Genomic DNA, 24992 nt, shown 5'->3' on the forward strand with positions numbered 1-24992 from the left:
ATATCTTAGAGTTTGGTTTCCTTAAACTCCCAGAGGAGTAGCGGAAAATCCTGCACTAATCTCATAAGTCCACAATGTACTCTTATATGGAAACTATTTATCAGTACTGTTTGGACCAACATATAGAGACACTTAAAGCATCACTAGATAACTGTGCACATCAAACCATGTTAAATATTACTACTTCTGTGCCCTTATGGGTATTATTAGACATTTCAGCCTTAGAGTGGTCTTCCCCCAATCTCTTTGCCTTACTCCTCCATATTTTTCTGATTTTGTTTTATCGGTCTTATGACTCTGTGCACTTTACCACTGTTAACTTGGCTAAAGTGCGTGTACTCGCTCCTTAAAAATACAGTAACATTGGCTTATACCCAATTGGCATATTTAATTTACTAGTAAGTCCCTAATAAAGTGGTACCCATGGCCTGTAAATTAAATACTACTAGTGGGCCTGCAGCCCTTATTGTGCTACCCACTTAAGTAGAATCACCAACCAGTCTTAGGCCTGCCATTATAGCGGGTGTGTGCAGTTGTTATATAATGTTATATTATGTTATAAAAAACGTCTCAAGTGCATGTTCACAGAAAGGTTTCATGACGATGAAGCACTAGCAGCATGGCAAAGATGCAGATTAGTTATAAGCTTGTGTAATAAGCCATGTTATTTTTTCAGAGTTATGAATTGTTCATAAGAGGTTTCTGCTCTAATGTTATCTGGAACACAATTCCCCTGTCTTGTAAACTGCCATTTCTATCTGTCAAAGTAAACCCCTTGCCAGACGTAAACCTTCATTTATAATATATATGTCACCCCTAGTGTTGGCCCTACACAGCCCAGACGGCAGGGCGTAATGTATTTAAAAAGTAGGACACTTTTAAATGTCCCTGGTAGTGAAAAACTCTACATTTAATTTTTTACTATTGATAAGCCTGCCTCTCATATAGGATAACATTGGAGTTACCTTATTTCTTTTAATATGCTATAACTTCCAACTGAAGCCGGTAGATAAGTCATGTTTGGTGTCTTGTATTGAAAAGTCCTTTTTAATGGTAAAGTCAGATTTGAAATTACAATTCTGAAAATGCCACTTTTAGAAAGTTAATAAGAAAACGAGGGGGTTGGGCCCTTAACATCTACCTAGACTAGGTCCCTTTAATTGTGCAAACAAATACAGTGTCTAGGTGCCAAATTCTGTATCCAATTCAAACATAAAGGACCAAACATATAATTTATGGCCCTAGTGATTTATTTCACTTTTCTTCTATAGAAATATCAAAAATGTTTGCAACATTTTTCACATGTCCTTTTGAAGGACAAACTTTTTTTTAAAGTTCAAATGTACATTTCAAAACACATTTTAACATCAAAATCAATACAACCACATCAAATGGGGAAACATCCTTTACAACGCAACTTTTACCACGCAGTGCTGTTACATCACAACTTTTACAACGCAAACCATTACAACGCATTGCGCTGGGGGGCACTCTAGGATAGGGAATAGATTTAATTTACTATCCAACACCTTCCCTACTATCCACGGGGACTGGAGTTGGAATAGTAAATTAAACTATACACTATCCAGCACCCCAAAGCGCTATGCGTTGTAATGGTATGCGTTGTAAAAACTGCGATGTAAAAGCATGCGTGGTAAAAGCATGTGTTGTAATGTCATACATCCCATATAATGACAAAAAAACAATAATGTTTTGACATATCCCTGCCTTTATCCTTTTGGTGCCTGCAGCCTGTTCCTGATTCACATGACTGTGTGTAGCTGGAAGTTAATCTTTGTGTCTTGCTTCCAGATAGTGAGACAAAGAGAACATAAGTGTTGACAGGATGGACCATTCTCAGTTAACGAGGGGGAGGAGCTGTCACCTACCACACTTGCAAATCACAAAGGCTTTGACTGAGCGCTCTCACAAAGGGTTTGACACTAGTCTTTTGTGAGCCCAAACAATCTGGGACCAGAGCAGAGAGGAAGGGGATGCCTGACACCCCAGGGCTATGGAAACCTGCAGAACCTTCTTCCTACTTCACAAGTAGGCACCAGGTATAAATATTGGACCTCCGATACCAGCATTTCAATTCACTTCTGGACCTGTGGAAGACTGCCAGTATGAAGGACAGCTGTCTGCTGGAAGGACTGCCACTCTGCTGCCCAGCTGCCCTGTTGGACTGCTGCCCTGCTGGATTGCTGCCCTCCCTTCTGGGTTAGAAGGACTGGGCCTGCAACTTTTACCCAAGACCAACAGAGTGACTCCAAGGGCCACTTTCTTGTAACCTGCACCTGGACTCTGCCAACTGTGAGTCCTACCCTCCAAAGTGGTGCCATCCTAGTCCTGAACCCTTGGGAGTGGGCCTGAAGGGTCTCTGCCAGCCCATCTGTGGATCCAGCAGAACCGGCGCATCTCCTCTGCTGTGCTGCCGAACCAATGCATTGTCTCTGCTGCATAGACTTCCCTGATGAATGGACTCAATATTACAACGCAGAGCATCTCCTTGCAAGGGCTTAGCAACACCCAACGCAGATCTCTGGAACCGCCACTGTGAGACGCTCTCCATGCAAGAACATTGCATTGTCTGTCGCAGCTCCCCAGAATTGCTACTGTTCTCCTCACTGAGTCCTCACATAGCCTATGCTGCACGACGCATCCTTAATGCAGGACTCCGCATCTCTTCACAGTCAGGATTGAGGTAATGTGTTCAGCGGTCCTAAGTGGGTCCCTGGAACCCACCTGTGCTCCATTACGGTTGGCTTGAACTTGTGACTTTGTCCCAGTTTAGTGCGACCAGATATCCAGTTGGGGCTTTGTGCTTTTTGGTGCTATATTCACTGAAATCTTTTAAGTGCATATCTCTGGTTCTATTGCTTTTTTGTTGTTGTTTTGATCTTGTTTTATTCATTAAAATGTATTCTATTTTTCTATTTTGGTGTGGCATTCTTCCTGTGTTGTGCTATCACTTTATTACTGTTTGAAGTGCTGCATAAATACTTTACGCATTGCCTCCAAGTTAAGTCTGATTGCTCTGTGCCAAGCTACCAGAGGATTAAGCAAAGGTTAATTTGGGGTTTGCTTGTGACTTCCCCTTGAAAGTGGTTATAGTTGCCGCTTGAGCAGGGTTTCACCCCGCCTCCCCACCCCCCGCCCCAACCAGTAACCCAATTTCTTACAGGTATTTATATACAGGGGTTTCTCTCCAGACAATATAGATTTACCATGTGCAGTATGTATATGTGTAAGTATATGTTAATTTCAGTCTTTTCCTATAAACCAAAAATTCTCCTTTCAACCTTTTCCCATCCCTCCTCTCTCAGGCCCATCCCAAAAGTTTCTAACTACTATGAACTCCCAAAATTCTTTCTCAAAGTTTCTCTCCTTTTTTACCTATGACATCCAACTAACAACACAACCACTATTTATAAAGACAACTTACTATGTCACCTTTCAAATCCATTCCCATCACTCTATCCCTACTCTAAAGTCTACTAAAAACACAAGAAATCAAGAGCACACACCTAACACAACTAATGCACAAAGGAATGAAAAGAAAAACAATATTACAAATCTACTAACTATAAGCCTCTAACCTTGTGCTCTGGAGTAGTGTGGTACTCGCCACAAAGCATTTCAGCACCTTGTCAGGGTAGTAAGCACTTTCTAAAGGAAATTTACAAATACATTTTACAATGTGTCCAATACATCATCTGATATTTATTGCATTTGGAGAAAGCATATAGATATGTTTGTTTATATTTAGCTGCTGTTGCAGCTTGCATGATAGATATAAAACATTCATCTCTTTTTAAACCTGTGGTCAAGACCTTAATGGGGGGCCTTAAAAGGGTGATTGCTTAAGCGCCTCTAGTGCCCACCTTGAATCTGAATGTAGTCCTAATAAGATTGATGGGTCCTCCATTTGATTCTCCTATGATATGCAGGCCATGTCATTGAATGTCGCTATCTTACATCTGAGGATGGCAAGTGCGGTTCGAGCATTAACAATAGAACATTTTATTCAGAATCACAGAGAGAGAATATTTGAGTGCAAACCATAGGTTTCTTCCCAAGGTGGTTTCCTCTTTCCATGTAAATCAAACAGCAGAGTTGTCCATCTTCTTCCCAGAAGCTGTGCCAAAGGGAGCCTTACATACACATGATTTCAAGACGAGGGCATTACTTCACTATATTGACGAGTAAAGCCCACCCACAAGACAAATCGATCCACAAAATGAAACAACTGTTGGTTGTGTTCACAAACCTCACTGAGGAAACCCTATTTCTAAAGACAGATTGCTAGATGTATTGTTAGGTGTATTATGCTAATCTCAGCACTCATTACATGTACTTCCTAGAGCATACGCAGAAGATACTCAAGTGATAGTCACTGTTGAGACCGATCCCGCGCTGAGCAGAGAAAAGTTGAAGAACTGCATGCTAAAAATACCCACATGGATGACAGCAAACTAGCTACAGCTCAACTCCAATAAAACCGAGATCCTACTGTTCAGAAAGGCAGAGGAGATCTGGGCCACAGACTGGTGGCCTTCGGAGCTCGGTAATCCTCCGAGACCTAAAAAGTGGGCTACGAATCTGGGTGTCATAATTGACGACAGACTCTCTGTGGAGGAGCATGTGAAAACTATCTCGGGCACCTGCTTTGGCTTTATGAGAATGTTGAGAAAAGTCTTCCCTTGGGATCCCCCTCTCGGCCAGAAGAACCCTTATACAGGCACTTCAAGTTAGCCGACTAGATTATGGAAACTCCCCACTAGTACGGATTAGGGAAGACCGACTCTCCAGGCTCAGGTTGTCCAAAATACAGCCCCACGCTTGGCCCTCAACCAGCCTGTTCGTACCATGTTGGCACCCCTTCAACAACAGCTGCACTGGCTGCCTATCAGGAAAAGAGCAGAATTCAAGCTATTGTGTCTGGTGTTTAAATCACTGCAGGGGAAGGGCCCAGCTTATTTACTGAAGAACTTGAAACCATATATATCGGCCCGCCAACTGAGATCGAGCGACCGACAACTGCTTTGCACCCTGAGAATTAGAAGAGTCAGAATGGGCGGCCGCTCTTTCTCATATCTCGCCCCCCTCCACTGGAACAGACTCCCTAAGAACATACGGGCCTGTCCCACCCTCAGTCAGTTCAAGAAACTCCTTAAAACCTGGCTGTTTTGTCATTAACCACAACTCATCTGCTTTGTCTGCCTCCCAGGTGCCGAGAGATCCCCTTGGGGATGATTCGATAGTGCCTGACAAATGTTAGTAATAATAATAATTCCACTCGCAAAAGTGTGGCTTCTGTGGCTTTCATAGGTAATATTCACATTGCAGACTTTTGTAGAGCTTCCACATTGTTCACACCACAAACGTTCAACAAACACTTTTGTTTGGATATATAGGTTTGGCAAGATTCTTGTGTTGACCAAATACTTTTGAGAACTTTGCCCAATGCTTTTTTCCTTCACTACACACCACTAAATCAAATCAAATCAATAAAACTTTATTCGGCTTTAAGGTTAAAACCATAAAAGTCATACAGCATATGTTATACCATAAAACAGACTACTAATTGACAAGTGTTATAAAATCCAGGTAAACTAAACACATGTAAAAATCATAGATTACAATTTAGATATTTACAATTTGTCCTTTGTCTGGTGGCGAACTGTAGAAAATTTAAAGTGTACAAAACGGTATCACTATCACTAGAAAGAAGATGTAAAAAAATAAAAGCTGGTCTCACCCTCCTAAAGCCCATAGTTTTTAAGATAGGGAATATAAATAACCTTCTAGGAACAGCATAAAAAGTGCAGAACATTAAAAAGTGCATCATGTCCTCAGGAGATTCTCCATCGCAGCCACAGGGCATAAGGCACTGACCTCTGTGAGAACCATCAGGGTATGCCATAAAGTAGTGGAAAAGGTCAAGCCGGAACCTCGTCAGAAAAAAACGATTGTGTATGCTTTTCAGCCCTACAAGATAAGGCTCCGTGATAGGCACGGTTTTCAGTACGACGTACTTGCACACAGTGGGCTTACACAGCTCGTTTCCTTCTCTTTCACTATGTTGCATTCTTAAACAAGCATTTACAATGCAATGGTCTCGGCATCATTAAAGGTAGAGCTATTGGCATTGCTCATGACATTTTTTTTTCTTTAAATCATAAATAAATGGCATTGTCATTTACATTGCCAATAGCTTAATCGTTAAATAAATGGCATTGTCATTTACAATGGGCAACTGCAAGACTTTGTTTGTAATGTAAGCCATGCTTTCGCAGTACTGTTGAATTTCATTATCCTCGCCTTGTGCTATTTTTCAGCCGTATATATGGAAATCCTTATAATAAAAAAATTACCACAATTAATTTAAAGTGATTAATACATGTAGTCAGTGGCATTGATCCAGCCCTTCCAGACCTTCTTTGGACATATATAAACAAATCAACTACCCAGGAACGTGGCCATGTAGGGATTACTGAGTTTAGCATACTGTAGCGCTTTAAAATCTGAGTTCAGTTTGATGAGGATCCAGAGAAGGGATGGAAGAGGTTAACTGCATGATTGCGGGGAATTTATGTTTTGTTTTCTTGAGCTCAACCAGTTATAATCAAGGTGACACAACCCAACTTTGAGTCCTAGCATTACTCAGTGGGAGCTATAATTTGCTGAGGTGTAGGCTTGGGGCGTGAAAGAAAAGTCAATATTGAATGTGACTCCCAGGTTGAGGAGTGTTTGTACTGGTGCGAGTGGGATGCTCAGGGTAGTTGGGCAGTCGAAAGAGTGGGGCAAAAGATTTGGAGTCTTAGGATAGGAGATTTTGATCAATAGCAGCAGGACAGGGTTTCTTGCAATAATTTCTGAACACGCATTAGACAAGCCAAAACTGGATGAGCGCCCAATACTCCCCCTTGCAGATCAAGAAGTAACCGGGGATTGAGGCAATGTATGACATAAGAGTGGTAGGTTTAGAATCACTCTCTTGTCCATTTATATAGTGAAAGCAATATGTAATATCCCTGGTGAGAAAGTGCGAATAACCCTGAGATGCACAGGTCGATAATTAAATTTGAATGCAATATTATAACTGCTGACAAACACGATTATCAAATTGCTCGCCAACTGGTTTGCCAACAGTAAGAGATTTATGTACAAAGAGGTTGCATAGAAAACTGCGCATTTGCAAAAGGTCTAAAAACAGCTGCCTACTGAAAAACTAGGCAGGTCATTATTTACAGATGTGGTGGAAAAGCAGTGATTGAAGTCATTGTGACTCACAATTGGAAGGGGACGCCATTTCATTCCAGGTCCCAGTCAGACGGAATCATTAGAATCCCTTTTGGGTAATGGCACCGATGAGCAAAATTCAATGGAATGTAATGCTTCCCAGAGTCCCAATGGTTAAGACTCAATTGCTCATTTACAACTAGAAAATAAGAAGTCCTTCTAAAACCGTAACGTTTTCACTTTTTCCAAATAGGCCGTCTGGTCAAAAAGGAACAGTGCTTAAAAGTCACTTGCTAGGTTCTCTTGGTATTCGAAGACCCACAAAGCAAAAGAAAACAGAGCATGACTTTACAAAGTAAATAACATGAAAGCAGAACAGGATGTTCCCACCAAGAGACGTTTTTTTAATTAGCAAAAACTAAAATTTTAAATTGGAACGAGGAAAAAATAGAGACTGTGTACCTTTTTTCACAAAGATTTAGCAATAACTTCAAACAAAAAACAAAAGACTCACCCATTGTTATTCAACGACTTAAGGATCTCTTCTTCTCAAGTGATTTCCGATAATTCGATGAAATGGGCGAATATCGACCGAAAGTTATCCATTTAATTGTTTAGGAATCGCCGACTGCCTTTGCGAAGACGCGCTGGATCCCAAAAGATTGATATGTGAAGCAAACCAATATTTACGTTTCAGTTCTCAGGGTGTAAGGCGAGTATGATCTGTACACTTTTCTCGTCAGGCAGGTTTTGACTCAGGTTTGCAATTAAAACCGATATTGTGAAATATCATTTACAAAGCACTGAAGCTAAGAGCAGCACAGGCAATCTGGCATACTTCGACCAGATGGGAGAAAAAATAAGCATAGAGAGACGTGCCCTTTAATCTGGCCTTAAAAATAATGATATTAGAGAAGCTGATCTGACATGAGCTGGGAAGGGGCTAATAAAATAAACAAAAAGTGCACGAGAGTGTCTGTGGAAAAGTTGCAGAGAGCATGGACCTCTTTGGAGAGAAACCAGCGTTGCTGTGTTATAACAACACTGATTGACAAAGTAAACAAGGAGCGCCTTTCACAACGGGGAAATAATGTCAGCTTAGCAAAGGAGTGAACAGATCGCCTGGCTTCTGGTAGAGAGGGAGGCGAGGACAGAGCAGCGCCCGCTCGGTGGCCCGGCTCTCACGGCTCCCCACGGCCCGTCTCGCTTCCCAGCAACCCGGGCTCTCAGCCCTGGCGAACTCATCAGCGGGAGGGGGCGGGAAAAAGACCTCCCTCCCAAAACAAAACAAACCCTTACAAAAATGCTGCCCACCGATTGCCAGCTGCATAATGCAACCCAAGCATCAAAAGATGCATCTATGCACAAGGATTTCTCTTCACCTTGCATCCAAAAAAATGGAGCAGTATGCATGATACAAGAATAATAAATACTACCCACAGCATGGTAGTACAAAGCTCCAAACATCAAACCAACCCATATCACTCAACCAGAGACTTTCCTTCTAGTTAAGAGCACCGCAGTGAAGAGACACTTTTCTTAGAAAGGTTAATTCTCCCAACCCGAATTTAAAGGACAACTCAGCAATCCCTGCTGCATGCTGTGGGTCAATAAAGTGCAGCGGCACAGATCTGTGCAAAGCGCCATTAGCAGTGCTGCTAGAAGGCAACGCTTCAACTCGTGAAGTGAAACGTGTCTTCATGTATTGGAATACCATTACACATAGGTGCATAGTGAGCATAGCCCCCAGATGGAAACCTAGAGAGTGCATAGTGGGCCTAGTCCTGGATAGAAACCCAAGAGGCTCAGTGTCGGATGGAAGACACTACAGTGAGCCCAGTGCCTGGAGGCCGGATAGACCCCTACGGAAGCACATAGTGATCCCATTGCCAGATGGAAACTTAGCACAGAGCCCGTAGTTGCAGAAAAGTTGCTGAGAGCATGAACCTCTTTGGAGAGAAACCGGCGTTGCTGTGTTATAACAACACTGATTGACAAAGTAAACAAGGAGCGCCTTTCACAACGGGGAAATAATGTCCGCTTAGCAAAGGAGCGAACAGATCGCCTGGCTTCTCGTAGAGAGGGAGGCGAGGACAGAGCAGCGCCTGCTCGGTGGCCCGGCTCTCACGGCTCCCCACGGCCCGTCTCGCTTCCCAGCAGCCTGGGCTCTCAGCCCTGGCGACCTCATCAGCAGGAGGGGGCGGGAAAAAGACACGGACAGCGGGAGGGGGGCGGAAAACATACACGGACAGCGGGGCAGAAGGCAAGACAAGAAAAACACGAGTGCAATCAGGGGGAAGAAGGCAAGAGGACAGCGAGGAACAGCTCACCTTCACTACGGGTGAAAACAAAATGGCGGCCTCAAGCTTCCGAAATTTTTCGGATTCGGGGGTGTGTTTTGCTGTCCTGAGTGACGGACGACGTCACGAGCTAAAGAACAGCAAAACTTACGCCCCCGAATCAGAAAGAGACGGGGCTTGTTTGGAGTGACTCCCTTCTCTTCCAATGGCTGGCCTCCGTTTAGGAAGCCAGCCAATGGAAGCGAACGGAGCAGAGTGGCGGGTTTAAACTGCCCTACTCCACAACATAAGATCTCCGGACCGGAAGCTGCGCAAAAGCGCAGCTTATAGGTCCCTCGACCTAAAAAAGACTCCTTGGCCCAAATAAGGTCCCTTTTACCAATTCCCTCAGGATTCGTAAAGAAATCAGCTCTTCCTAGTCTGGCAACACCACTAATATAACTCACCCGTTGAATAAAAACAATCTGAAGCATAGTCTTTGTCCTGGTTCATTGTGGGCAGTAGAAGCATGAACCAAACAGGAAATATTACATACCTGTAACTACATGTTGAAAGCTTTCTCTGTTGCAGATACACATTTCCCTTCCCGCTCGCTCCCTTCTGCCACCATCACTGCCACCACCACCTCCAAGAGATAGAGGAAGAAAAATATAACTTTTAGGGAATTATTTGTAGCACTGGGACACAGGCCTATTACTGAGGAACAAACATGTAACCTAAGATAGAGGCCTTGTCCCTGTGCACTGTGGGATGTGGGAACTAGTTACTGAAGTTATACCTGAAAACAAATTAAAATACTTTGAGAAAAACACGTTTTATTATTCCATACCCCGCACTAGATGGCAATCATGTGCCAACCATATGAATCAACAACAGAACGATTTGTATACTAATGGTTCCTTCAGCAGTATAATTACTGTGCTTCAGTGATACTTTTTCTTTTTTCATGTGTACACAAACATGGAAAAAAATGCACTTCACATGCTAATTAGGGGCAAGTGGAACTTATGTAGTTTCACTCCACGGAATTCCGCAGAGTTCCATAAAAACTCTTTAAGATTCTGCTGAGATTTCTGCCAATGGGCAAAAATATGCATGTCGCGTTGCAGCTTAGCGCGAGCATCGCTGAAAAATCAGCAAGAACGGCACCATGCGGTGCACAAGACCCTTCGGTCATTCTAGTTCATTTTGCTGCCGCTTGAGTAACTCAAGAATCAGCCTGCTGACCGTGACCACTCGTGTTAGAAAATGGTGTTAGGGGACAACAAATCTCGCTTGCATTATAGAGCCTCGCAGAAAAACAATCTACCACGTGGCAATTGTAAGAATTTGGCCTGAACTCTGCGTTACAAGAGTACAGCGGAGTCGCCAGATTCCGCCAATTCCACTTGTAATGCTAATTCCTCCAAGTTGGACCTGAAGGAAAGCTTGTGCAAAAACCCAGGCCTCTGCTCAATTTACACAATACCTGTGATGGTATAATGTTCGAATCCAGGTGCAAAGATAGTTTGGGCCTGATTTTGCATTGTGTGCAGTAGTCATAATGAGATGGTAATTGTCTTTTAGTCTAGTAGTACACTTTTTTCTAGTAGCAGTGTGTTTACATTTATTCTACACTCATCTCAGTTATTATTGTGGCTTTCTGTAATGATTTTTTGCAGTTCCACTGGCTAACTCACTACTATCTGTTATATGATGGGGTAATGAGGAAGTTTGTATTTCTTTAATTAGATGCACTGATGTGTAGAAATCCCATGACACATTTTCATAACTGAACATCTACTGTGTTTGTGCATTTGTTTGCAACTGTACATTATAAACATACTTCTGAACTTCTCTGTAACTTCATACCATGGGAAACTATGTTATTAAAACTAGTTTATTTAAAATATACTCCTCCAAAACCTTTTGCATAATCCTTATATGTACTTTGTCTTCCATAGAAAGGGCCTTAGAGCTATCCCTGAAGCTGAAATCGGACTGGCTGTGATTTTCATGTCTACAGAGACATATTGTAATGCTGCAAGCCATCCTACTGAAGGTAAGGCGAGATTACTACCTGTACCTATGTACCTGTATTTGAACTGTAGTATGACTCTGTGGTGAGAGTCTTAGAACTGGCACCAATGGAATCTTTTATGGATTTCTCCTGGTTTAGCATGGCCCAAGATAGAGGGTAGATACAGCTTCCCCTGACAGTGAAAGTGTATTGACTGCCTTTGTGTGACTGAAGGGTGTGAACCCAGACACTGAAAAGAGGGAGGATGTAGTTAAGGTTCCCTTTAGAAATTCAATGATGTACTTGTTTGCTGAGGGCTACTAATTTGTTTTCCTGAGTTCTGGCATTAGGTAGGTGGTATGGGTGAGGGATGGGCCTGCAGTTTCTGTTCAAGGCGCGAACGCTTCTTGGCATTACCTAGAAGAGTTCTTCCATCAAATAATAATTAGTGAAAGGTTCCTTTGAAAAGAAAAGTGGAGATCAAACCTCTGTGCTTCCACGTGTGTGGGAAGTGCAAAGCTTGCAGATTCAGCAGTAGCAAGAGTCAATTTGAGATCCCAGTCCATCAGAAAAAGAAAAGTATAAAGACATTTATTACATGAATTTCTAAAGTAGGGGTGTATAGACTCATAAGTCTCTGCTATAGAAAGTGTGTAGAAAGTACAATATACCCGGTTAAGAAGTGTATATTGGAAAATATATGCACCATAAAACACCATGACAAACATTACCCTGCCACCAGACATTACAATGAAGTACATATAAATTAACTAGAAATGATGAAGTATTATGGTATTGATAGCATCGTACAGCAAGATAAAGGAAGAGAAAGGAAATTGATGTTGAGGCGAATGGAGTCTCGATACATTATTGATTTAGAAACTAAATCCCCACAAGGCTAAGCCAGATGAAGAAACTAAAGAACTTTTATGATTCTCTAGGGGCTAGCCTTGATGTGCTATATCAATATGCTTTTTATCTATCTTGATTATACGTGATAAAACATTTTGGACAACAGACATAATTTGCCATTTTTTATTCATATGAAACTTTGCAAATGTCCACACTGGTAGGGCCTTTATGCAGCATAATGCAAGAGTATATGTCTGATGCAGTCATGAATTCATTCTTGTATCATCATATGCCCTCTAGGCCGTATACTCTTTCTGTGATACAAATGAGCTCGTCATATTTGTCAGTTATTCTATTTTCTTTGATGATGCTGGTCGTATAACCTGAATTATGAGTTTTATAAGGAAACATTCACCCACTGCTGGTGATGGCTAATTATGACTGAAGTTACTTATAACGGTACAAAAGGGGGTGGTGATGGACGGAGCATCTGAACCAATCAAACACTCACACCCAGTCATAAGATCTGAGTTTAATCCATCACCGTTCTTTAGCCCACTCTGCCACCCCAGTTCAGACATGGCTATATGCAAATAAGTCTGACCCTGTGCCTCATGGGAACAGTCCAGCCCGAACTGCCAAGCCATGCCTTCCCTGGACCGGAAACAAGCTTCCGAGGACCGGTTTCTGGCATTACAGCCGTCTTCAGCCCGGCTTGCTTGAATCCAGTGGCAAAGTGAGCAAGGGACTCACGTCTGAGCATACCCTGCCACACTTATGGCGGTCAAAAGCGGTACAAAAGGGGGTGGTGATGGACGGAGCATCTGAACCAATCAAACACTCACACCCAGTCATAAGATCTGAGTTTAATCCATCACCGTTCTTTAGCCCACTCTGCCACCCCAGTTCAGACATGGCTATATGCAAATCAGTCTGACCCTGTGCCTCATGGGAACAGTCCAGCCCGAACTGCCAAGCCATGCCTTCCCTGGACCGGAAACAAGCTTCCGAGGACCGGTTTCTGGCATTACAGCCGTCTTCAGCACGGCTTGCTTGAATCTAGTGGCAAAGTGAGAAAGGGACTCACGTCTGAACATACCCTGCCACACTTATGGTGGCCAAAAGCGGTACAAAAGGGGGTGGTGATGGACAGAGCATCTGAACCAATCAAACACTCACACCCAGTCATAAGATCTGAGTTTAATCCATCACCGTTCTTTAGCCCACTCTGCCACCCCAGTTCAGATATGGCTATATGCAAATCAGTCTGACCCTGTCCCTCATGGGAACAGTCCAGCCCGAACTGCCAAGCCATGCCTTCCCTGGACCGGAAACAAGCTTCCGAGGACCAGTTTCTGGCATTACAGCCGTCTTCAGCCCGGCTTGCTTGAATCCAGTGGCAAAGTGAGCAAGGGACTCACGTCTGAGCATACCCTGCCACACTTATGGCGGCCAAAAGCGGTACAAAAGGGGGTGGTGATGGACGGAGCATCTGAACCAATCAAACACTCACACCCGGTCATAACATCTGAGTTTAATCCATCACCGTTCTTTAGCCCACTCTGCCACCCCAGTTCAGACATGGCTATATGCAAATCAGTCTGACCCTGTGCCTCATGGGAACAGTCCAGCCCGAACTGCCAAGCCATGCCTTCCCTGGACCGGAAACAAGCTTCCGAGGACCGGTTTTTGGCATTACAGCCGTCTTCAGTCCGGCTTGCTTGAATCCAGTGGCAAAGTGAGCAAGGGACTCACGTCTGAGCATACCCTGCCACACTTATGGCGGCCAAAAGCAGTACAAAAGGGGGTGGTGATGGACGGCGCATCTGAACCGATAAAACACTCACACCCAGTCATAAGATCCGAGTTTAATCCATCACCGTTCTTTAGCCCACTCTGCCTCCCCAGTTCAGACATGGCTATATGCAAATCAGTCTGACCCTGTGCCTCATGGGAACAGTCCAGCCCGAACTGCCAAGCCATGCCTTCCCTAGACCGGAAACAAGGTTCCGAGGACCGGTTTCTGGCATTACAGCCGTCTTCAGCCCGGCTTGCTTGAATCCAGTGGCAAAGTGAGCAAGGGACTCACGTCTGAGCATACCCTGCCACACTTATGGCGGCCAAAAGCGGTACAAAAGGGGGTGGTGATGGAAGGAGCATGGCTATATGCAAATCAGTCTGACCCTGTGCCTCATTGGCTGGACTGTTCCCATGAGGCACAGGGTCAGACTGATTTGCATATAGCCATGTCTGAACTGGGGTGGCAGAGTGGGCTAAAGAACGGTGATGGATTAAACCCAGATCTTTTGACTGGGTGTGAGTGTTTGATTGGTTCAGATGCTCCGTCCATTACCACCCCCTTTTGTACCGCTTTTGGCCGCCATAAGTGTGGCAGGGTATGCTCAGACGTGAGTCCCTTGCTCACTTTGCCACTGGATTCAAGCAAGCCGGGCTGAAGACGGCTGTAATGCCAGAAACCGGTCCTCGGAAGCTTGTTTCCGGTCCAGGGAAGGCATGGCTTGGCAGTTCGGGCTGGACTGTTCCCATGAGGCACAGGGTCAGACTGATTTGCATATAGCCATGTCTGAACTGGGGTGGCAGAGTGGGCTAAAGAACGGTGATGGATTAAACCCAGATCTTTTGACTGGGTGTGAGTGTTTGATTGGTTCAGATGCTCCGTCCATTACCACCCCCTTTTGTACCGCTTTTGGCTGCCATAAGTGTGGCAGGGTATGCTCAGACGTGAGTCCCTTGCTCCCTTTGCCACTGGATTCAAGCAAGCCTGGCTGAAGACGGCTGTAATGCCAGAAACCGGTCCTCGGAAGCTTGTTTCCGGTCCAGGGAAGGCATGGCTTGGCAGTTAGGGCTGGACTGTTCCCATGAGGCACAGGGTCAGACTGATTTGCATATAGCCATGTCTGAACTGGCGTGGCAGAGTGGGCTAAAGAACGGTGATGGATTAAACCCAGATCTTTTGACTGGGTGTGAGTGTTTGATTGGTGCAGATGCTCCGTCCATTACCACCCCCTTTTGAAGTTACTTATAATGCAAGTCTATTGTATGGATGACATTATAGTTTCAACCATGAGGAATACATTTATTAAAATGTACCCTATCTCCATGGTATGATTACTTATACACCCAAATAGTGTACATGGTAATCTGAATTTACAGGTAGGTAGCAAAAATCAACTAATGCATGTTTAACTAATGTAATATTTGGGTCATGTAATATAAATATCACTCTTTGAGGGAACTTCCTTCTGTGCCACTCCAAAATGCCGGATCTAATCTTCAAAGTCCTAATTGTCCATTTGTTATGTTTTCACATTAACTTTGAACAGAAGTTTAGAGGAGGTGATTATGAGCACACACCACTTGTCAAAGGCCAACTGTGGCTGAAAAGCTTTATCATGTCACAAATTTGAAACAAAAAGGGGAGTAACCTTTCTATTCCAAAAGGGACAGTGTTGTAATATTAACACACTAAAATGATTTCCCTCTTGTGCTTATTTTCATAGTAAATCCTTATGGAACAATAGTAAAAATACTCATTTTGTGAAAGCAGTTACAATGTCTAAACCAAATATAAATTCACATTCTATCACCTTATAGTTAAAAAAATAATACTGTGGCGGTTCAGAAGGAGGGACACGTACAACTGAATGGGGTGAATGAGGTTTTATTCAGATAAACGTTTTCTTTTTCCTTTGAGTAAGTCTTTCCCGTGCAAGGGTCGCTGGATTCAGGGTATCCGTAAGGCTCCGGTGACTTCTGGGACTTGTTCCCCTCGGTTTAGTGTCGGCGGGGTCCTCTTCCTTGGTAGCCGCCCAACGCCACATGCAGGAAGGAAAAAGAGAGCTCTTAGCGTTTTGTTCAGGCTATATGTACCCCAGGGGGACCAATGACACGAGGGCACCGGTGCGTTGGCGTGCTATATAACAGTACCCGAGTGTGATGGACAGGTGCAAGGGACTACGGTGAGGAAAGGAGGCAGGAGGGGGTTAAGGGAAAACCGGTAGGGAAAGAGACACGCTATTTACACTATCTACAAGGCGTTGCCACGCCTCCCAAGCCAGCCCGCCACACGTTGACACACCTGAGTGAGCCACACTCCTCCGTGAGCGTGGCTGGCCGATTTGTGTAAACGTTGGCCTCCAGGCACTGCTTCTCCTCGTCTCTGCTCCTCCGCCGTCTCCACACTCCGTCCTTCCTCCTCGTACTTCGCACGCTCTCCACTCTTCTCCTCCCAGGTGTCAGAACACCCCGATCACTCTCCTTCCGGGTTTTTGTCCACTCCTCTCGGCCACGCGTCACAGGAGGGTGTGACTACTTGCTCCATGCTGGTTCCGCTGAGGCATACCAGCGCGTCAGAGGGGGGCGTGTCTTCTCTGTCTTCCTCTTCCGTATTAAAGGAACAGTCCTCCTTTCTGCTGTCCTGTCGGTTCCACCATTCTTCGGACTCCAATTCCCAGGAGTTCTGAAGCAGAGAAGGAGCGGGATGATTATCAGGGGTCCACCAGTCTGTGTCGTTAGCGATACCCTCCACCCTGCTACAAATACTATTTATTTAAATTCAGTAAAAAAACATCAAATCACATTTAAAAAAACATGTTGCCTCAACAATAAAAATGATTTTCCACATACTTATTACATATTAGGAACATAAATCATTGCATATTCATGTCATACACAAAATCTTTTGTCAGAATTCCTACACAGTTTATACATAAAATCATTAAACAAAATTCCTGTAGACGCGGCGTTTCAGTGGATTTAAGTATGGTTCACACTACTTTCATTAGGACATAGCTTTCAAAACAGAAAATGAATGTGTTGCCGGCAGACCCTTTTTGTGGTCCTATTTTCTTATAACCCTCAATCAAATAATGACGACCGAATTTACAACAGTATTTCCGCTGATATATGAAAGTGAGGAACTGAAAAATCCGGCTCCATAATAAAAGTATGACTTATCTCTATCTTATAAGTGTAGGTTGACTTGACTTTGAGCTAAAAGGTGAGTGTTGGACTCGGCCCTTTTTGCAGGGTCATCCCTGAACTTTTTGCCTTCCTCCTGTATTTTGTCTGACCTGTTTTTGTTGGTTTTATGACTCTGGGCACTTTACCCCTGCTGATCAGTGCTAAAGTGCATATGCTCTCCCTATTGTAAATTGATGTATGGATTAGTGATTCCATGATTGGCTTATTTGGTTTACGTGTCAGACCCTAGTACAGTTCACTGCATGTGCCCAAGGCTTGTGAATCAAATGCTGCTGGTGGGCATGCAGCACTGGTTGTGCCACCCACAGAAGCAGCCTGTAAAAGTGTGTTTAAGGTCTGCCATTGCAGAGCCTGTGTGCAGTATGGTACTGCCATGTTGGCTGGACAAGTGCACCCACTTGCCAGTCCCTAATCCTTCCCTTTTCTTCATATCAGACACCCCTGTGGTACACCCAAGGGCAGGGTTCATTGTAAGTTTAAGGTAGGACAAGCCCTGATATGTGTGGCATGTCCTTATAGTGAATTACAGCCATTTTCGTTTTCACTATTGCAAAGCTATCTATTCCCCATAGGCCAGAATGGGCCGTTAAATTATTACATCTTATAATCCTAACTGACTCAGGGCACATGGTAGAAATTCGAGTTTAGTATGCCTGAACTCAGAAATGATAAAATACAGCTTTTAGTGAAGTTGGTTTTAACATTCTGTGTTTGAAAATACCACTTTAAGAAAGTAGGTATTTTGTTGTCTAACTAACCAAGTCTGCCTCTGCTAGGTTGTGTATTCCTTGTCTGGAGTTTGAGTGACAGGGGCTGGGGTATTCCAGGAGACAGGGTGAGTCAGCCTGGTGGTGAATAGAGAGATCTGCATCTAGATGGGAGGGAGGGAGGAGTTGCACCTGGGACCTGAAGAGGACTGTGCCTTCCCTCCGCAATGCCGGCTCCACCCCCTGTGGTGCGTCTGATGTCTCTGCCATGCACTGTGAAAGGGAAGAAGAAGTCATGTAAACAGAGGGCTCCAGGACTGACCAGAACCGGTTTGGACTAGGCAAAGGTCTCTCTGCCTTCAGAGAAGAGAAACTGTGTATAAAAGAGGGGACCCAAACCCAAGAGAATTAGATCACTTTTGGACAAGAAGAAGAAACCTTTGCTGAAAAGTGGAACCAGAGAGACTGAGGAGAGACTATCCCTAAGCTAAAGTGCTGCTTGGGGGATGGGCCTGCAGTGGTTGCCTGACTGCCAAAGTAAGACGAGAGGAACTTTGTGTACTTTATTTCAACTTGTGAAGGATCTCCAAGGGTTTGAGAAAAGAGCATGCCTCCTGCTGAAGTCTCAGGGACAACGGACTTCACCCACCAGCTCCCCAAGAGTTCTTTTGAAGTGCCTTCAGTTGTGCTGGACTTGTTGAGGACTTGCGTGTCGCAAGGAGCTGGAAGCGTGACTCAAGAACAGGAAGCGTGTCGCGGAACTACCGCTTCACAACATGAAGCGCCTCGCATCGCCGGATAAGAGAATCGACGTCGCAGCAGATGCCGACGCATCACCGGGAAACGTGTCGCAGAAGAATTGTTGAGTCATCGCAGGTCCACCAAAGCACCTCGCTTCGCCAGGAGAAGAGGATCGACATTGCAGTAGACGCCGCCGCATCACAGGGAAGCGTGTCGCAGGGCCTGTCGCGGCTCATTGCCGGAGAAGAGAATCGACGTCGCATCAGACGCCGCTGCTTCTCCGAGAAGAGTGTTACAGTGCCTGAGGCGGCTCTTCGCCGGAGAAGAGGATCGACGTCGCAGCAGACGCCGCCGCATCACCGGGAAGAGTGTTGCAGGGCCTGTCATGGCTCACACCGTTGTGGAAGCAATTCGCATCACCAGGTGAGAGGATCGACGTCGCAGCAGACGCTGCTGCATCACTGGGAAGCGTGTCACAGAGCCTGTCGCAGCTCGCATTCTTTAAAACATCTCGCATCGCCGGAGAAGAGGATCGAGCATTTTAATTTATTTCAGTATTATTGTATTTCTTTTAGTTGTTATTTGTGTACCTTTTTTATAATTAAAATTGAAACGTTTTTATGATAATATTTTAAATATGTAATCAGTGACAAAAGTTAAGGTGTATCTCTCTCTGCGTCATTTAGTAGCTAGTCATGTATCTGTTTAAAGCAAGCTTGATTAAAACTCAATGAAACTCAAAAGATAAAAGGCTGCATTCATTATCACCAGATTTTGCCAGCTAAACACCATGCTAGAGAGCCCCTCTACAGTTCCAATACGAAGGTTATTTAAGGCCACTCTCCTACCAGCGATCACTTATGGCTATGAAGCATTCGCTGGGAAATTCACTGAAATTACGGAACAGTTCCACTTCAAGGTCTACAGGAGGGTCTTCAGGCTACCTCAATAAACAAGAGGTTGCCTGATCAAACTTGAATTCGGCTAGGAGGGCCAAGTATGGGCCAATATACTCCTACAGGTCCATTATGGCTACGCCCAACACCTTGAAATGTTTTCTCCAGCACGTATTTAGAACCATTAGAACCAGAGTAGCCCTCGGTCCATCTTTTTAAATGAGTCGTCTGATACCCTCTAAATAGACCTGTCGGCACTGAACAAACTCTTGGTCTCACACAGCATTTAAGACTATCCTGAAAAAGCAGGCAAAGGCTCTGTAAAGGTTAAGCGACACGTCCAAATTGAAGAGCACACCGAGACTAGAAGCACTGGCAATCATCTACCCTGTTTGAGGCCTCAACCATACCTTCACTGCTCAATTGCGAAATTCTGCCGTAAACAAATCATGGTTACAAGGATGATGGCCTGCAAATCAAAGAAACAAACTCAAATTGACCCGCCCTTTCCAAGGTTGTGAATTGCAGGCTGTGTGGCTCTAAAACAGAGTCTTATAACCACATACGGTGCTGTTGCCTAAAGGTGCTCCATGCCAGGCGCACCCTGGCAAAATTGCTACAAGGCTAGTATTATTTGTTTTACCACGGTGGAGCCAACCGAACTGGCTTCATTTGGTAAATATGTCAAAGTGGTACAGGGCCTCCTTAGAGACCCCAACAAGACTGCCTAAACCTGAATTTGGAACCATTTTATCTAACCTCAAGAAGCCCCAAGTGGCATGTAGCTTTGAGTGCTTACTACGTGTAGCTTGATGGACATTATTCTAACTGTGTCCTGCACCCACGTAACATCATGCACAACACTAGAATACTGCCACTAATACCCTGTTTTCTTGCCACAGGTGTCACTGGTTAAATCTGGACTGAATACGCTCTTAAAAAAAAGAATATGCACATTACAGTCTTTTTTTTGTATCGTAATGCTTTATGTTGGCTGTTGCTCTCAAGCCTATTACATTAGTCCAACAGACTTGGCCTTAGTATTTATGCTTTTTAGCTATCACTAAATATGGTGCTGTTTGTTAAGGTATTTAAACTCCTCCCTTTCAAGAAATGCTGGATTTACATACACTTTGGCAATTGCTGAGTATGCCTAGTTCTGCTGCTAAACCACATACAGAGGACATGTTATTCTTACGTATTTTGATGTTTTATGCGTGGAAAAAAAACCTCATTTGGTGGAAAAGATTTGTTTTTAAACCTCTGAAGCCTGTTGAAATACACTCAGTTCTCTGAATGATGCAATTGCTATCAACTGTAGCAGGCCCCTGTGTGTAGAAAATCACATACATTGAACTGAAAAACACTGTAAGCATGACCACTTTCTAAATTTTATAAATTACAGGGTCCTCGTCGGTGTCCAAAGCAACCATTTCAGGACCAACCCTTTCCGAAAGCATGGCTGTAGATGAGACGATAATGCCTGCTCCCACGTTTAATACCACCGCTTATGTGGCAAATACTGAACCTCAGGATCAAGACACATGGTAAAATATCCACTGAAATTCCGCCCGTTTTTGGATTGTGTATTTCTTATGCTCTCCTTATGTCTTATTGTATTAGAACTACACTTGATTCTGGACTCGCAGAAGACAAGCAGTGTAGGACTGTGGCCATCTTGCAAAGTTAATATATATGTATGGAGCTTTATTGTGAGTTATGCCATATTGTAAATGTCTTTTAACAATATTGCCTCTGCCGGCGTTCGTTTTAATACAGTGCTTATAATGTAGTCTCTTTTAAGCTCTTAGACATGAGATCCAGACAATATTGAGAATTTAACCTGCTCACCGACTATCTGTCTCTGCATTTACCCCATTAAAATGCATTGCCTTTCAGTGATAGCAGAGCTTTCAACATTGTGCCATGACGCAGGGTAACAAAGTACCAGTTTCGCTTTCCTGCTGCCAAGCCAGGTCGCTTGAACACTATCTGCTCCTTAGTTAGGGTTATCTTGTGCAAATGCTCAGGATAGTTCACCGGTTACTTGCCTGACAGTATTCTCCAGTCACTCCTATCTCTACTGGCTTTCATGCATAGCTGAGTTTCTTGCACCAGAGTGAAGCCACTCATGCTCTTGTAAATATCTTGAGAATTTGAATCCAAGCAGCGGACAAGCTGCTGCAATGTCCTCCTTCTTGTTGATGCTAACATGATGTATCAAGTATCTTGGCAAGAGCTCTTGAGAGTCCTGTGACTAATTTCGGTCAACTTTTCTGCACAAACTGGACATTGGCGCCTGAGTCATCTGGCGTGGTTGGGTCTTACCACAAATTCAGAGCTAATATAAACAGCATTTATTTTCAACGCATGTTTTCAGCTCCATCTGCATAACTGTCAGAGTGGGAAATCCATTTATTACACAGGGTTTATGGTATCAACATCTATTGCAACCATACATTTGGTTCCATGTTCATTATTAATTCTTTCAGTTACAGGAGTCATGTGAACCTAAGTCTGTAATACATACCTTAATCTTTTTACCGGGCATCTCATAGAAAGTGAAGTCCTGTACAAGTTATAAAAATACAAAAAAGTCGGAGTAAACTTCCACTTCAGACAGGCAGAATTTAATTTAAAAACATTAACCATTTTAACTGCACTACACTTCCGCTTGCTTAAGGCTTTTGTTAAAAATTACTCCAGGTAAATATTACTCACACCGATGCAAGAAATTATAATTCCAGGCAAATTTTAGAGTTTATGATTAATAAAATCCAACCAAGCCCACCTGGACACAGTTATACTCCTATCATGAGCTAAACGAGTGAAATGCATATCACTAATTGATTTTCCTCTAGTGAAGACGGGCATGGGTAGTATTTTCCTAATGCATAATTTTGGGTGGTATTTTACTAAAATCGTCTGCTTTAATGATCTATCTCATATCATGTTCTCCTTTAGTTGCATGGTAGTTAGAATGATGCTTTGCTAATTAAGGGGCTAATTTAATAGTGGGCTGACAGATTGTAATCTGTCAGGGCAACAAATGTAGACATTTCTGTCAGCCCAATTGATATTTCAAAGTTCCAGTGCATTTACAGGAACCGTCTTAATGGTGATTCTGGTGAATGCACTGGAACTTTCCATATGACTCCAACAAACATAAACTAGCCGTACAGTTAAATTTCAAAACGTTTTTTATTTTCCAAAACAAAACCCCAAAGTGGGCTTTTGTTTAAGATTTACAGTTGGAGTCATGTCCTATGGCGAAGGGGGCATTTTTAGTTTTTTACTGCCCCTTACTGCAGGATTTGCCTGGTGGTCACGAGCAGTAAAGAACGACTATATTTTCATCCATCTCATATGGGCAGGCGGACATATAGCCAATTTTCTGAGAATTGGCAAACTTTGGCCATGGCAGAAAAAGAGTAGTAGCCGCCATTGCCAAACTAGTCTGCCCACATATACATTTTCCAGTCGGACATTATATTAGCAGGAAGCATACTCCATCTTCGTTGCGACAGAGAATACTTATTCCCAATATATGTATATATATATATATATATAAACTCGGCTTCTCCTCCTCACGGTACAGAGAACCACAGGACACAGCAGGGCTTTGAAGTAGTTTTAATTTTTGTTCATTCAGTGTTATTACTGTATGGCTTTGTTTTATATATTGTTAAAACTGAATAAAAATTTCTTAAACAAAAAAAAAATAGACATTCTAGGGTTTCTCCTGTTCTAGGCAAAGAGAATGCCCATGTGGAAAGTTAAAATTGCCAATGGTATTCTATTTTAGCCTGATCACACACCTGAATTCTGTTAAAGTCTTTAAGCACTTAGGGCTGGATATATATATATATATATATATATATATATATATATATATATATATATATATATATATATATATATATATATATATATATATATATATATATATATATATATATATATATATATATATATATATATATATATATATATATATATATATATATATACGCTCCACTAGTGCTGGTGAAGGGGTCAGGCTGTCACGGGCGGTCCTGTTACAGCTACCAGCAGGCTCGTAATTAATCCACAAATCTCCAAAAAATGTTGAAGACAACAGGACACCCAAGCCGTATTGGCGAAACGCGTCGTGGATTTTTCATCTGCCGAATAAAATTCTTGAACTTGAGCTCTGGGTGTCCTGTTGTCTTCAACATTTTTGGGAGATTTGTGGATTAATATATATATATATATATATATATATATATATATATATATATATATATATATATATATATATATATATCCAGCCCTAAGTGCTTAAAGACTTTAACAGAATTCAGGTGTGTGATCAGGCTAAAATAGAATACCATTGGCAATTTTAACTTACCACATGGGCATTCTCTTTGCCTAGAACAGGAGAAACCCTAGAATTTCTATTTTTTTTTTGTTTAAGAAATTTTTATTCAGTTTTAACAATATATAAAACAAAGCCATACAGTAATAACAATGAATGAAATAAGGTAAAACAAGAGGCATATAATGAGTAAAAAAAAAAAAAAACAGAATAACCTAGAAGAAGAAGAAGGAAAAAGGAAAGAAACGAATGAAAGAGAAAAAGAAAGAAAAGAGGGGTGAAAAGGAAAGAGGGGAGGAGGGAGAGAGGGAGAAGCCGGAAGAGAGAGGAATATATGCTGAGAAAGAAAAACAAATTATGTAGTTAAAGGGGAAGGTGAAGAAGAGAGGAAATTAACAAAGGGAAGCCATAGGAGATCAGACTTAATTTTTAACGGGATAGAGTAAGAGGAAGCAACAGCAATCCTATGCTCATCACAGATGAAATTCCACCAGGTAGAAACAGAGAGTTTGGAATTATCTTTCCAGCAAGATAGAATCACTTTGAAAGCAACAGCAAGAAAAAGATCAAGCAACTTAGCATTAGAAGAGGGAACAGCAATCTCGTTTGATAAAGAACCTAAAAATACATTCACTAAAGTCAATGGTGCAGAACATTGAAACATTTGCATGCATATATTCCAAATAGATTTCCAAAATGATCAAACTGAGGTGCACTCATACAACTGATGCTTAAGTGTACCTGTTTCGGAAGAACAAGACCAGCATGAAGAAGGCGAAGAGGGTGAAAACTTGGAAATACTTACAGGTGTGAGGACCGCCCTATGATAAATCAAAAAAAGGGATTGCGTAATACGTGCAGCAAGAGAAACTTTGAATAATTTGGACCATA

The 24992-nt window shown here is 42.9% G+C and overlaps 1 protein-coding gene across 1 annotated transcript in view; it reads left to right on the plus strand.

Moving 5' to 3' along the window:
• Window positions 1–24992, plus strand: part of NBN (nibrin) — a 429498-nt gene that overhangs the window by 266071 nt on the left and 138435 nt on the right. Inside the window, exons 8-9 of the mRNA XM_078687062.1 lie at window positions 11489–11586; window positions 21150–21291. Of these exons, the coding sequence (XP_078543188.1) occupies window positions 11489–11586; window positions 21150–21291 (240 nt within the window). The remainder of the gene's footprint in view (window positions 1–11488; window positions 11587–21149; window positions 21292–24992) is intronic.

Source organism: Lissotriton helveticus, chromosome 4_1 (assembly GCF_964261635.1).
Source record: "Lissotriton helveticus chromosome 4_1, aLisHel1.1, whole genome shotgun sequence".
Classification (NCBI taxonomy): domain Eukaryota; kingdom Metazoa; phylum Chordata; class Amphibia; order Caudata; family Salamandridae; genus Lissotriton; species Lissotriton helveticus.